Source organism: Hyla sarda, chromosome 2 (assembly GCF_029499605.1).
Source record: "Hyla sarda isolate aHylSar1 chromosome 2, aHylSar1.hap1, whole genome shotgun sequence".
NCBI classification, from domain to species: Eukaryota; Metazoa; Chordata; class Amphibia; order Anura; family Hylidae; genus Hyla; species Hyla sarda.
The window spans coordinates 424047729-424059995 of NC_079190.1; the positions used below are offsets into that span (position 1 = coordinate 424047729).

Below are 12267 nucleotides of genomic sequence, written 5' to 3' on the forward strand. Positions count from 1 at the left end.
CTTTTAATTCAGGTAAAATAATTCTATGGATTTCTGCTTGTGAATTGTGCTTGGAATCTTTAGCAATACCTTAATGTTTATCATAGACACTTTTCACACCTGCATTGTGGCTTTTCATAGACATATGATGGGTCTACTGTGGTCCTGTTATTGTCTGCATTGTAACTGTACAAAAAGTTGGAAAAAAATCTGTAAAAAGGGACATAGGCTCCCAACCGAACACCTGTGAACATAGTAATATAGATGTCTAGTTACATAGACTATAAAGTTACATTATTATTTCCTATTATCGTCATTTCTCATTAAGAACTAATATTATACAAAGAAACTATACTAAAAAATCAGATTAATCTCTAGTGTTACATTGATTCATTGTTCTTGTTTTTCATAAGGCTGCGAAAGAGGTGTAAGTTTAAAAGTAAATTGAATATCGTATTTTTCGCCGTATAAGACGCACTTTTTCTTCCCCAAAACTGGGGGGAAAAGTTGGTGCTTCTTATACGGCGAATACACACCTATCGCGGCGGTCCCTGCGGCCATCAACAGCCGGGACCCGCGGCTAATACAGGACATCACCGATCGCGGTGATGCCCTGTATTAACCCTTCAGACGCGGCGATCAAAGCTGACCGCCGTGTCTGAAGCGAAAGTGACACTAACCCGGCTCAGTCGGGCTGTGCAGGACCGCCTCGGTGAAATCGCGGCGTCCCGAACAGCTTACAGGACACCGGGAGGGACCTTACCTGCCTCCTCGGTGTCTGCTCCGTGCCGGGATCCCCTGCATGGCGGCGCTTTCCTTCGACGTCATCACGTCGTCGCGCACGCCGTCCCGTCATCCAATAGGAGCGGCGTGCGTAGCGACGTGATGACGGCGACGGAGAGCGTGGATAGCGGGGAAGAAGACGTCCGGAGCGTCGGGGACACCCCGGGGACGAGGCGACAGCGATGGAGCGACATCCAGGGCATCGGTGACGGGTCCGGAGTGGCGGGGACACGTGAGTATTACCTCCTATACCAGTGGTCTTCAACCTGCGGACCTCCAGATGTTGCAAAACTGCAACTCCCAGCATGCCCGGACAGCCGTTGGCTGTCCGGGCATGCTGGGAGTTGTCGTTTTGCAACATCTGGAGGTCCGCAGGTTGAAGATCCCTGTTGGGTGCAGAATCTTTTTTTTCTAGATTTTGCATCTTTAAAATTGGGTGCGTCTTATCTGCCGATGCGTCCTATAGGGCGAAAAATACGGTACATACGCAAGTTGTGATTTCTTTGTCCACATTTGTTGAAAATACGATATGGTCATGACACTTCACACAAGAACAGGGCACAGTCATGTAGCAAATTTTTGTTGTGTAGCAACTAGGGAATCATAAATCCATGGAGAGGGGTCCTTAGTTTAGGATCCTGATCTCTTGGCCATAGTGGAGCACAGTTACACAGAGCATTTGTCTCCCTGGAGGACTTATCCCGTCCTGTATTACACAGACAATAAATGAATTTGAATGGACACTGTGCAATGCCTCCAATCCCCTCTAGTAGTGCTGTAGGGAAAAACTTCCAGGATTCTCCACAGATTACAGCAAATCAATGGGGGTCTCAGCAGGTGGACATTGTGAGAAACGCTTATTTTCAAGGGACCTTTTTTAAAAAAGTAAGGATTGTTCAAAGCAGGGAACCCCTTTCAGTATTATGCTACACAACCTATGAACAGACCGCAACTTAGAAAAAAGTAGGCAAAATGTATCCACAGCATCTGATGGTCAGATCATAATAAGATAAAACAAATACAGCAAAGTATAAAAATATTGAGGTTACTGGCCTTTCAAGATTATCTTGTAGTGTGCTGTCAAGTAAGGAATGCTCCGTATAAGCCACAGACCTGTCTAAGAATGTATTTAGAACTAAAGTACGGTCCAGCACATGCAAGGAATGAATCATATATACAGATCATGGTAACTATTCTCTTGTTACGGTACCACAGACAGTCATCTCTCAAGCATTACAGTGAAACCAAGCAGGAGAATGCTGCTGAGAAAGAAATAAATGATGGCCTGGTCATCGTGTGCTACAATGTCCCCATTGTGTTAAGAGCTCTGGTTGGTATTCTTGCGCCTGGACATGGTAGATCTCAGCATCAGGGTTCCTTCGACTGTGTTGCCAGGATCGTCCATCATCTTTTGCCACAAATATTTTTCTTCCCCCTGAGCATCCATCCAAGCAACTTCATTTCCATAACTTGTCCCTGTAGAAGTAAAAGTGTGTAAAATCAGTATGAGAGCAAGTTCATCCGACAAAGTGTCCCTTACTTTACATATTACACTTTAGAATAGATTCTTTCCTCTGCTCAGAGCCTCTCATAAGACTTTTTCCACAGTTTGGATTTCTAGTTCTTAAGCATCAACCTTCTAGACTTAAAGTGTACCTGTCGTTAGCAAGAACTTTTTACATAATGTAGATAATAAGATTATATTTATATTTGTAATATATATTGGTTAAAAAATGTGTATATTTTGGGGTAAAAAAAATGCTGTCTGTCCCTGCAGTTATTTCCCTGTGTATCTCTGTTAAACCAAATACAGGAAGTGAGGGCGGGACAAGCAGAACTCTGTGTAGGCTCCTGGCTTGTCAATCATCCTGCGGTGTGAGCCAAAGGCATGTCACAGAGCCTGAGTACACAGAGCCCTGCTTGTCCTCAGTGTACAGAGCCCTGCTTGCCCTCAGTGTACAGAGCCCTGCTTGTCCTCCGTGTACGGAGCCCTGCTTGTCCTCAATGTACAGAGCCCTGCTTGTCCTCAGTGTACAGAGCCCTGCTTGTCCTCAGTGTACAGAGCCTTGCTTGTCCTCAGTGTACAAAGCCCTGCTTGTCCTCAGTGTTCAGAGCCCTGCTTGTCCTCAGTGTACAGAGCCCTGCTTGTCCTCAGTGTACAGAGCCCTGCTTGCCCTCAGTGTACAGAGCCCTGCTTGTCCTCAATGTACAGAGCCCTGCTTGTCCTCAGTGCACAGAGCCCTGCTTGTCCTCAGTGCACAGAGCCCTGCTTGTCCTCAGTGTACAGAGTCCTGCTTGTCCTCAGTGTACAGAGTCCTGCCTGTCCACAGTGTACAGAGCCCTGCTTGTCCTCAGTGTACAGGGCCCTGCTTGTCCTCAGTGTACAGGGCACTGCTTTTCCTCAGTGTAGAGCCCTGCTTGTCCTTAGTGTACAGAGCCCTGCTTGTCCTCAGTGTACAGAATCCTGTTTGTCCTCAGTGCACAGAGTCCTGCTTGTCCTCAGTACACAGAGCCCTGCTTGTCCTCAGTGTACAGAGCCATGCTTGTCCACAGTGTACAGAACCCTGCTTGTCCACAGTGCACAGAGTCCTGCTTGTCCTCAGTGTACAGAGCCCTGCTTGTCCTCCGTGTACGGAGCCCTTCTTGTCCTCAATGTACAGAGCCCTGCTTGTCCTCAGTGTACAGAGCCCTGCTTGTCCTCAGTGTACAGAGCCTTGCTTGTCCTCAGTGTACAAAGCCCTGCTTGTCCTCAGTGTTCAGAGCCCTGCTTGTCCTCAGTGTACAGAGCCATGCTTGTCCACAGTGTACAGAACCCTGCTTGTCCACAGTGCACAGAGTCCTGCTTGTCCTCAGTGTACAGAGCCCTGCTTGTCCTCCGTGTACCGACCCTTCTTGTCCTCAATGTACCGAGCCCTGCTTGTCCTCAGTGTACAGAGCCCTGCTTGTCCTCAGTGTACAGAGCCTTGCTTGTCCTCAGTGTACAAAGCCCTGCTTGTCCTCAGTGTTCAGAGCCCTGCTTGTCCTCAGTGTACAGAGCCCTGCTTGTCCTCAGTGTACAGAGCCCTGCTTGCCCTCAGTGTACAGAGCCCTGCTTGTCCTCAATGTACAGAGCCCTGCTTGTCCTCAGTGCACAGAGCCCTGCTTGTCCTCAGTGCACAGAGCCCTGCTTGTCCTCAGTGTACAGAGTCCTGCTTGTCCTCAGTGTACAGAGTCCTGCCTGTCCACAGTGTACAGAGCCCTGCTTGTCCTCAGTGTACAGGGCCCTGCTTGTCCTCAGTGTACAGGGCACTGCTTTTCCTCAGTGTAGAGCCCTGCTTGTCCTTAGTGTACAGAGCCCTGCTTGTCCTCAGTGTACAGAATCCTGTTTGTCCTCAGTGCACAGAGTCCTGCTTGTCCTCAATACACAGAGCCCTGCTTGTCCTCAGTGTACAGAGCCATGCTTGTCCACAGTGTACAGAACCCTGCTTGTCCACAGTGCACAGAGTCCTGCTTGTCTACAGTGCACAGAGCCCTGCTTGTCCTCAGTACACAGAGCCCTGCTTGTCCTCGGTGTACAGAGCCCTGCTTGTCCACAGTGTACAGATCCCTGTTTGTCCACAGTGCACAGAGCCCTGCTTGTCCTCAGTGTACAGAACCCTGCTTGTCCACAGTGCACAGAGCCCTGCTTGTCCTCAGTGTACAGGGCCCTGCTTGTCCTCAGTGTAGAGTCCTGCTTGTCCTTAGTGTACAGGGCCCTTCTTGTCCTCAGTGTACAGAATCCTTCTTGTCCTCAGTGTACAGAATCCTGCTTATCCTCAGTGTGCAGAGCACTGCTTGTCCTCAGTGTACAGAGCCCCGCTTGTCCTCAGTGTAAAGAGCCCCGCTTGACCTCAGTGAACAGAGCCCTGCTTGTCCTCAGTGTACAGAGCCCTGCTTGTCCCCAGTGCACAGAACCCTGCTTGTCCTCAGTGTACAGAGCCCTGCTTGTCCTCAGTGTACAGAGCCCTGCTTGTCCACAGTGCACAGAGCCCTGCTTGTCCTCAGTGTACAGAACCCTGCTTGTCCACAGTGTACAGAGCCCTGCTTGTCCTCAGTGTACAGAGCCCTGCTTGTCCTCAGTGTACAGAGCCCTGCTTGTCCACAGTGCCCTGCTTGTCCTCAGTGTACAGAACCCTGCTTGTCCACAGTGTACAGAGCCCTGCTTGTCCTCAGTGTACAGGGCCCTGCTTGTCCTCAGTGTACAGGGCACTGCTTGTCCTCAGTGTACAGAACCCTGCTTGTCCTCAGTGCACAGAGTCCTGCTTGTCCTCAGTGTACAGAGCCCTGCTTGTCCTCAGTGTACAGAGCCCTGCTTATCCTCAGTGTACAGAACCCTGCTTGTCCACAGTGTACAGAGCCCTGCTTGTCCTCAGTGTACAGAGCCCTGCTTGTCCTCAGTGCACAGAGCCCTGCTTGTCCTCAGTGCACAGAGCCCTGCTTGTCCTCAGTGTACAGAGTCCTGCTTGTCCTCAGTGTACAGAGTCCTGCCTGTCCACAGTGTACAGAGCCCTGCTTGTCCTCAGTGTACAGGGCCCTGCTTGTCCTCAGTGTACAGGGCACTGCTTTTCCTCAGTGTAGAGCCCTGCTTGTCCTTAGTGTACAGAGCCCTGCTTGTCCTCAGTGTACAGAATCCTGTTTGTCCTCAGTGCACAGAGTCCTGCTTGTCCTCAATACACAGAGCCCTGCTTGTCCTCAGTGTACAGAGCCATGCTTGTCCACAGTGTACAGAACCCTGCTTGTCCACAGTGCACAGAGTCCTGCTTGTCTACAGTGCACAGAGCCCTGCTTGTCCTCAGTACACAGAGCCCTGCTTGTCCTCGGTGTACAGAGCCCTGCTTGTCCACAGTGTACAGATCCCTGTTTGTCCACAGTGCACAGAGCCCTGCTTGTCCTCAGTGTACAGAACCCTGCTTGTCCACAGTGCACAGAGCCCTGCTTGTCCTCAGTGTACAGGGCCCTGCTTGTCCTCAGTGTAGAGTCCTGCTTGTCCTTAGTGTACAGGGCCCTTCTTGTCCTCAGTGTACAGAATCCTTCTTGTCCTCAGTGTACAGAATCCTGCTTATCCTCAGTGTGCAGAGCACTGCTTGTCCTCAGTGTACAGAGCCCCGCTTGTCCTCAGTGTAAAGAGCCCCGCTTGACCTCAGTGAACAGAGCCCTGCTTGTCCTCAGTGTACAGAGCCCTGCTTGTCCCCAGTGCACAGAACCCTGCTTGTCCTCAGTGTACAGAGCCCTGCTTGTCCTCAGTGTACAGAGCCCTGCTTGTCCACAGTGCACAGAGCCCTGCTTGTCCTCAGTGTACAGAACCCTGCTTGTCCACAGTGTACAGAGCCCTGCTTGTCCTCAGTGTACAGAGCCCTGCTTGTCCTCAGTGTACAGAGCCCTGCTTGTCCACAGTGCCCTGCTTGTCCTCAGTGTACAGAACCCTGCTTGTCCACAGTGTACAGAGCCCTGCTTGTCCTCAGTGTACAGGGCCCTGCTTGTCCTCAGTGTACAGGGCACTGCTTGTCCTCAGTGTACAGAACCCTGCTTGTCCTCAGTGCACAGAGTCCTGCTTGTCCTCAGTGTACAGAGCCCTGCTTGTCCTCAGTGTACAGAGCCCTGCTTATCCTCAGTGTACAGAACCCTGCTTGTCCACAGTGTACAGAGCCCTGCTTGTCCTCAGTGTACAGAGCCCTGCTTGTCCTCCGTGCACAGAGCCCTGCTTGTCCTCAGTGTACAGAGCCCTGCTTGTCCACAGTGCCCTGCTTGTCCTCAGTGTACAGAACCCTGCTTGTCCACAGTGTACAGAGCCCTGCTTGTCCTCAGTGTACAGGGCCCTGCTTGTCCTCAGTGTACAGGGCACTGCTTGTCCTCAGTGTACAGAACCCTGCTTGTCCTCAGTGCACAGAGTCCTGCTTGTCCTCAGTGTACAGAGCCCTGCTTGTCCTCAGTGTACAGAGCCATGCTTGTCCACAGTGTACAGAACCCTGCTTGTCCTCAGTGCACAGAGTCCTGCTTGTCCTCAGTGCACAGAGTCCTGCTTGTCCTCAGTACACAGAGCCCTGCTTGTTCTCAGTGTACAGAGCCCTGCTTGTCCACAGTGTACAGATCCTGTTTGTCCCCAGTGCACAGAGCCCTGCTTGTCCTCAGTGTACAAAACCCTGCTTGTCCACAGTGCACAGAGCCCTGCTTGTCCTCAGTGTACAGGGCCCTGCTTGTCCTCAGTGTACAGAATCCTGCATGTCCTCAGTGTACAGAATCCTTCTTGTCCTTAGTGTACAGAGCCCTGCTTGTCCTCAGTGTACAGAGCCCTGCTTGTCCTCAGTGTAAAGAGCCCTGCTTGACCTCAGTGTACAGAGCCATGCTTGTCCTCAGTGTACAGAGCCCTGCTTGTCCACAGTGCACAGAGCCCTGCTTGTCCTCAGTGTACAGAACCCTGCTTGTCCACAGTGTACAGAGCCCTGCTTGTCCTCAGTGTACAGAGCCCTGCTTGTCCTCCGTGCACAGAGCCCTGCTTGTCCTCAGTGTACAGAGCTCTGCTTGTCCACAGTGCCCTGCTTGTCCTCAGTGTACAGAACCCTGCTTGTCCACAGTGTACAGAGCCCTGCTTGTCCTCAGTGTACAGGGCCCTGCTTTTCCTCAGTGTACAGGGCACTGCTTGTCCTCAGTGTAGAGTCCTGCTTGTCCTCCGTGTACAGAATCCTGCTTGTCTTCAGTGTACAGAATCCTGCTTGTCCTCAGTGTACAGAGCCCTGCTTGTCCTCAGTGTACAGAGCCATGCTTGTCCACAGTGTACAGAACCCTGCTTGTCCTCAGTGCACAGAGTCCTGCTTGTCCTCAGTACACAGAGCCCTGCTTGTCCTCAGTGTACAGAGCCCTGCTTGTCCACAGTGTACAGATCCCTGTTTGTCCCCAGTGCACAGAGCCTTGCTTGTCCTCAGTGTACAGAACCCTGCTTGTCCACAGTGCACAGAGCCCTGCTTGTCCTCAGTGTACAGGGCCCTGCTTGTCCTCAGTGTACAGGGCCCTGCTTGTCCTCAGTGTAGAGTCCTGCTTGTCCTTAGTGTACAGGGCCCTGCTTGTCCTCAGTGTACAGAATCCTGCATGTCCTCAGTGTACAGAATCCTTCTTGTCCTTAGTGTACAGAGCCCTGCTTGTCCTCAGTGTACAGAGCCCCGCTTGTCCTCAGTGTAAAGAGCCCTGCTTGACCTCAGTGCACAGAGCCCTGCTTGTCCCCAGTGTACAGAGCCCTGCTTGTCCTCAGTGCACAGAGCCCTGCTTGTCCTCAGTGTACAGAGCCCCGCTTGTCCTCAGTGTACAGAGCCCTGCATGTCCTCAGTGCACAGAGCCCGGCTTGTCATCAGTGTACAGAGCCCTGCTTGTCCTCAGTGTACAGAGCCCTGTTTGTCCTCAGTGTACAGAGCCCCGCTTGTCCTCAGTGTACAGAGCCCCGCTTGTCCTCAGTGTACAGAGCCCTGTTTGTCCTCAGTTTACAGAGCCCTGCTTGTCCTCAGTGTACAGAGCCATGCTTGTCCTCAGTGTACAGAGCCCCGCTTGTCCTCAGTGTACAGAGCCCTGCATGTCCTCAGTGCACAGAGCCCGGCTTGTCATCAGTGTACAGAGCCCCGCTTGTCCTCAGTGTACAGAGCCCCGCTTGTCCTCAGTGTACAGAATCCTTCTTGTCCTTAGTGTACAGAGCCCCGCTTGTCCTCAGTGTACAGAGCCCTGCTTGTCCTCAGTGTAAAGAGCCCTGCTTGACCTCAGTGTACGGAACCCTTCTTGTCCTTAGTGAACAGAGCCCTGCTTGTCCTCAGTGTACAGAGCCCCGCTTGTCCTCAGTGTAAAGAGCCCTGCTTGACCTCAGTGTACAGAGCCCTGCTTGTCCACAGTGTACAGATCCCTGCTTGTCCCCAGTGCACAGAGCCCTGCTTGTCCTCAGTGTACAGAACCCTGCTTGTCCACAGTGCACAGAGCCCTGCTTGTCCTCAGTGTACAGGGCCCTGCTTGTCCTCAGTGTACAGAATCCTGCATGTCCTCAGTGTACAGAATCCTTCTTGTTCTTAGTGTACAGAGCCCTGCTTGTCCTCAGTGTACAGAGCCCCGCTTGTCCTCAGTGTAAAGAGCCCTGCTTGACCTCAGTGTACAGAGCCCTGCTTGTCCTCAGTGTACAGAGCCCTGCTTGTCCACAGTGCACAGAGCCCTGCTTGTCCTCAGTGTACAGAACCCTGCTTGTCCACAGTGTACAGAGCCCTGCTTGTCCTCAGTGTACAGAGCCCTGCTTGTCCTCCGTGCACAGAGCCCTGCTTGTCCTCAGTGTACAGAGCCCTGCTTGTCCACAGTGCCCTGCTTGTCCTCAGTGTACAGAACCCTGCTTGTCCACAGTGTACAGAGCCCTGCTTGTCCTCAGTGTACAGGGCCCTGCTTTTCCTCAGTGTACAGGGCACTGCTTGTCCTCAGTGTAGAGTCCTGCTTGTCCTCAGTGTACAGAATCCTGCTTGTCCTCAGTGTACAGAATCCTGCTTGTCCTCAGTGTACAGAGCCCTGCTTGTCCTCAGTGTACAGAGCCATGCTTGTCCACAGTGTACAGAACCCTGCTTGTCCTCAGTGCACAGAGTCCTGCTTGTCCTCAGTACACAGAGCCCTGCTTGTCCTCAGTGTACAGAGCCCTGCTTGTCCACAGTGTACAGATCCCTGTTTGTCCCCAGTGCACAGAGCCTTGCTTGTCCTCAGTGTACAGAACCCTGCTTGTCCACAGTGCACAGAGCCCTGCTTGTCCTCAGTGTACAGGGCCCTGCTTGTCCTCAGTGTACAGGTCCCTGCTTGTCCTCAGTGTAGAGTCCTGCTTGTCCTTAGTGTACAGGGCCCTGCTTGTCCTCAGTGTACAGAATCCTGCATGTCCTCAGTGTACAGAATCCTTCTTGTCCTTAGTGTACAGAGCCCTGCTTGTCCTCAGTGTACAGAGCCCCACTTGTCCTCAGTGTAAAGAGCCCTGCTTGACCTCAGTGCACAGAGCCCTGCTTGTCCCCAGTGTACAGAGCCCTGCTTGTCCTCAGTGCACAGAGCCCTGCTTGTCCTCAGTGTACAGAGCCCCGCTTGTCCTCAGTGTACAGAGCCCTGCATGTCCTCAGTGCACAGAGCCCGGCTTGTCATCAGTGTACAGAGCCCCGCTTGTCCTCAGTGTACAGAGCCCCGCTTGACCTCAGTGTACAGAATCCTTCTTGTCCTTAGTGTACAGAGCCCCGCTTGTCCTCAGTGTACAGAGCCCCGCTTGACCTCAGTGTAAAGAGCCCTGCTTGACCTCAGTGTACAGAGCCCTGCTTGTCCACAGTGCACAGAGCCCTGCTTGTCCACAGTGCACAGAGCCCTGCTTGTCCTCAGTGCACAGAGCCCTGCTTGTCCTCAGTACACAGAGCCCTGCTTGTCCTCGGTGTACAGAGCCCTGCTTGTCCACAGTGTACAGATCCCTGTTTGTCCACAGTGCACAGAGCCCTGCTTGTCCTCAGTGTACAGAACCCTGCTTGTCCACAGTGTACGGAACCCTTCTTGTCCTTAGTGTACAGAGCCCTGCTTGTCCTCAGTGTACAGAGCCCCGCTTGTCCTCAGTGTAAAGAGCCCTGCTTGACCTCAGTGTACAGAGCCCTGCTTGTCCACAGTGCACAGAGCCTTGCTTGTCCACAGTGCACAGAGTCCTGCTTGTCCTCAGTGCACAGAGCCCTGCTTGTCCTCAGTACACAGAGCCCTGCTTGTCCTCGGTGTACAGAGCCCTGCTTGTCCACAGTGTACAGATCCCTGTTTGTCCACAGTGCACAGAGCCCTGCTTGTCCTCAGTGTACAGAACCCTGCTTGTCCACAGTGCACAGAGCCCTGCTTGTCCTCAGTGTACAGGGCCCTGCTTGTCCTCAGTGTACAGGTCCCTGCTTGTCCTCAGTGTAGAGTCCTGCTTGTCCTTAGTGTACAGGGCCCTTCTTGTCTTCAGTGTACAGAATCCTGCTTGTCCTCAGTGTACAGAATCCTGCTTGTCCTCAGTGTGCAGAGCACTGCTTGTCCTCAGTGCACAGAGCCCTGCTTGTCCTCAGTGTACAGAGCCCCGCTTGTCCTCAGTGTACAGAGCCCTGCATGTCCTCAGTGCACAGAGCCCGGCTTGTCATCAGTGTACAGAGCCCCGCTTGTCCTCAGTGTACAGAGCCCCGCTTGTCCTCAGTGTACAGACCCCTGTTTGTCCTCAGTGTACAGAGCCCTGCTTGTCCTCAGTGTACAGAGCCCTGCTTGTCCTCAGTGCACAGAGCCCCGCTTGTCCTCAGGGTACAGAGCCCCGCTTTTACTCAGTGTACAGAGCCCGGCTTGTCATCAGTGTACAGAGCCTTGCTTGTCCTCAGTGCACAGAGCTCTGCTTGTCATCAGTAAACATATATATTACAAATATACATATACTTTTATATAACATTATATATAAAAAGTTTTTGCTAATGACAGATACACTTAGTAGGGGTACTCCAGTGGAAAAAAAATCAACTGGCTCCAGAAAGTTATATAGATTTGTAAATTACTTCTATTTAAAAATCTTTATCCTTCCAGTATTTATCAGCAGCTGCATACTACAGAGGAAGTTCTTTTCTTTTTGAATTTGTTTTCGGTCTGACCACAGCGCTCTCTGCTAACACCTCTGTACATGTCAGGAACTGTCCTGAGCAGGAACAAATCCCCATAGCAAACCTCTCCTGCTCTGGACAGTTCCTGACATGGACAGAAGTGTCAGCAGAGAGCACTGTGGTTGTATCATTTAACCTCTTCAGGACGCCGGGCATATGCATACACCCTGCATCACGAGTCCTTAAAGACGTGGGACGTATGCATACGCCCGTGGGAATTCTGGTCCCCGTCGCTAGCCGGTTGGGGACCGAACCGGGATGCCTGCTGAAATCATTCAATTCAGACATCAATTCAGACATGCAATTTTCTGCTATTCCGGGCTGATCAGGTCTCTGGTGACCCGATCACCCGGAAAATAGGGATGATCGGAGCTGTCAGTGACAGCCCTGATCATCCTGAGGGATAGGAGCAAGGTCGCAGTGCTGCGTTCTCCTCCTATCCCCTGCCATTGCTCAAAACGGGGCAACCCCCCGGTCGGCCCACCCCTGGGTGTCGGGCAGAACGGGGGGAGAAGATGGAGGCCGGTACCTGCAAAGAAGATGCGTGGGGACTGCCGATCGTCGCTGTAGACAGCGGAGATCACGGCGCAGGTAGGGAAACGGGGGTGGGGGGTGGGGGGAAAGGTAGGGGGCAGTAAGCGATATTTACTGCTGCCCTTCCTAGTGGGTGACAAACTGCAACTCCCAGTGGGAGTTTTAGTTTTGCAACATCTGGAGGGTCACAGTTTGGAGACCACTGTTACAGTGGTGCCCAAACGGTAGCCCTCCAGATGTTGCCAAACTACAACTCTCAGCATGCCTAGACTGTCCAGGCATGCTGGGAGTTGTAGTTCTGTAACATCTGTCCCTTCAGATTTTG

At 52.3% G+C, this 12267-nt stretch overlaps 1 protein-coding gene across 4 annotated transcripts in view; it reads right to left on the reverse strand.

The window, feature by feature from the left end:
* Positions 1-1130: 1130 nt before the first annotated feature.
* Positions 1131-12267, reverse strand: part of SYTL5 (synaptotagmin like 5) — a 223346-nt gene continuing 212209 nt past the window's right edge. For all 4 annotated transcript variants that reach the window (XM_056558932.1, XM_056558931.1, XM_056558933.1 and 1 more), the window contains one exon: positions 1131-2238. In XM_056558932.1, the coding sequence (XP_056414907.1) occupies positions 2081-2238 (158 nt within the window). In that variant the 3' untranslated portion in view covers positions 1131-2080. The remainder of the gene's footprint in view (positions 2239-12267) is intronic.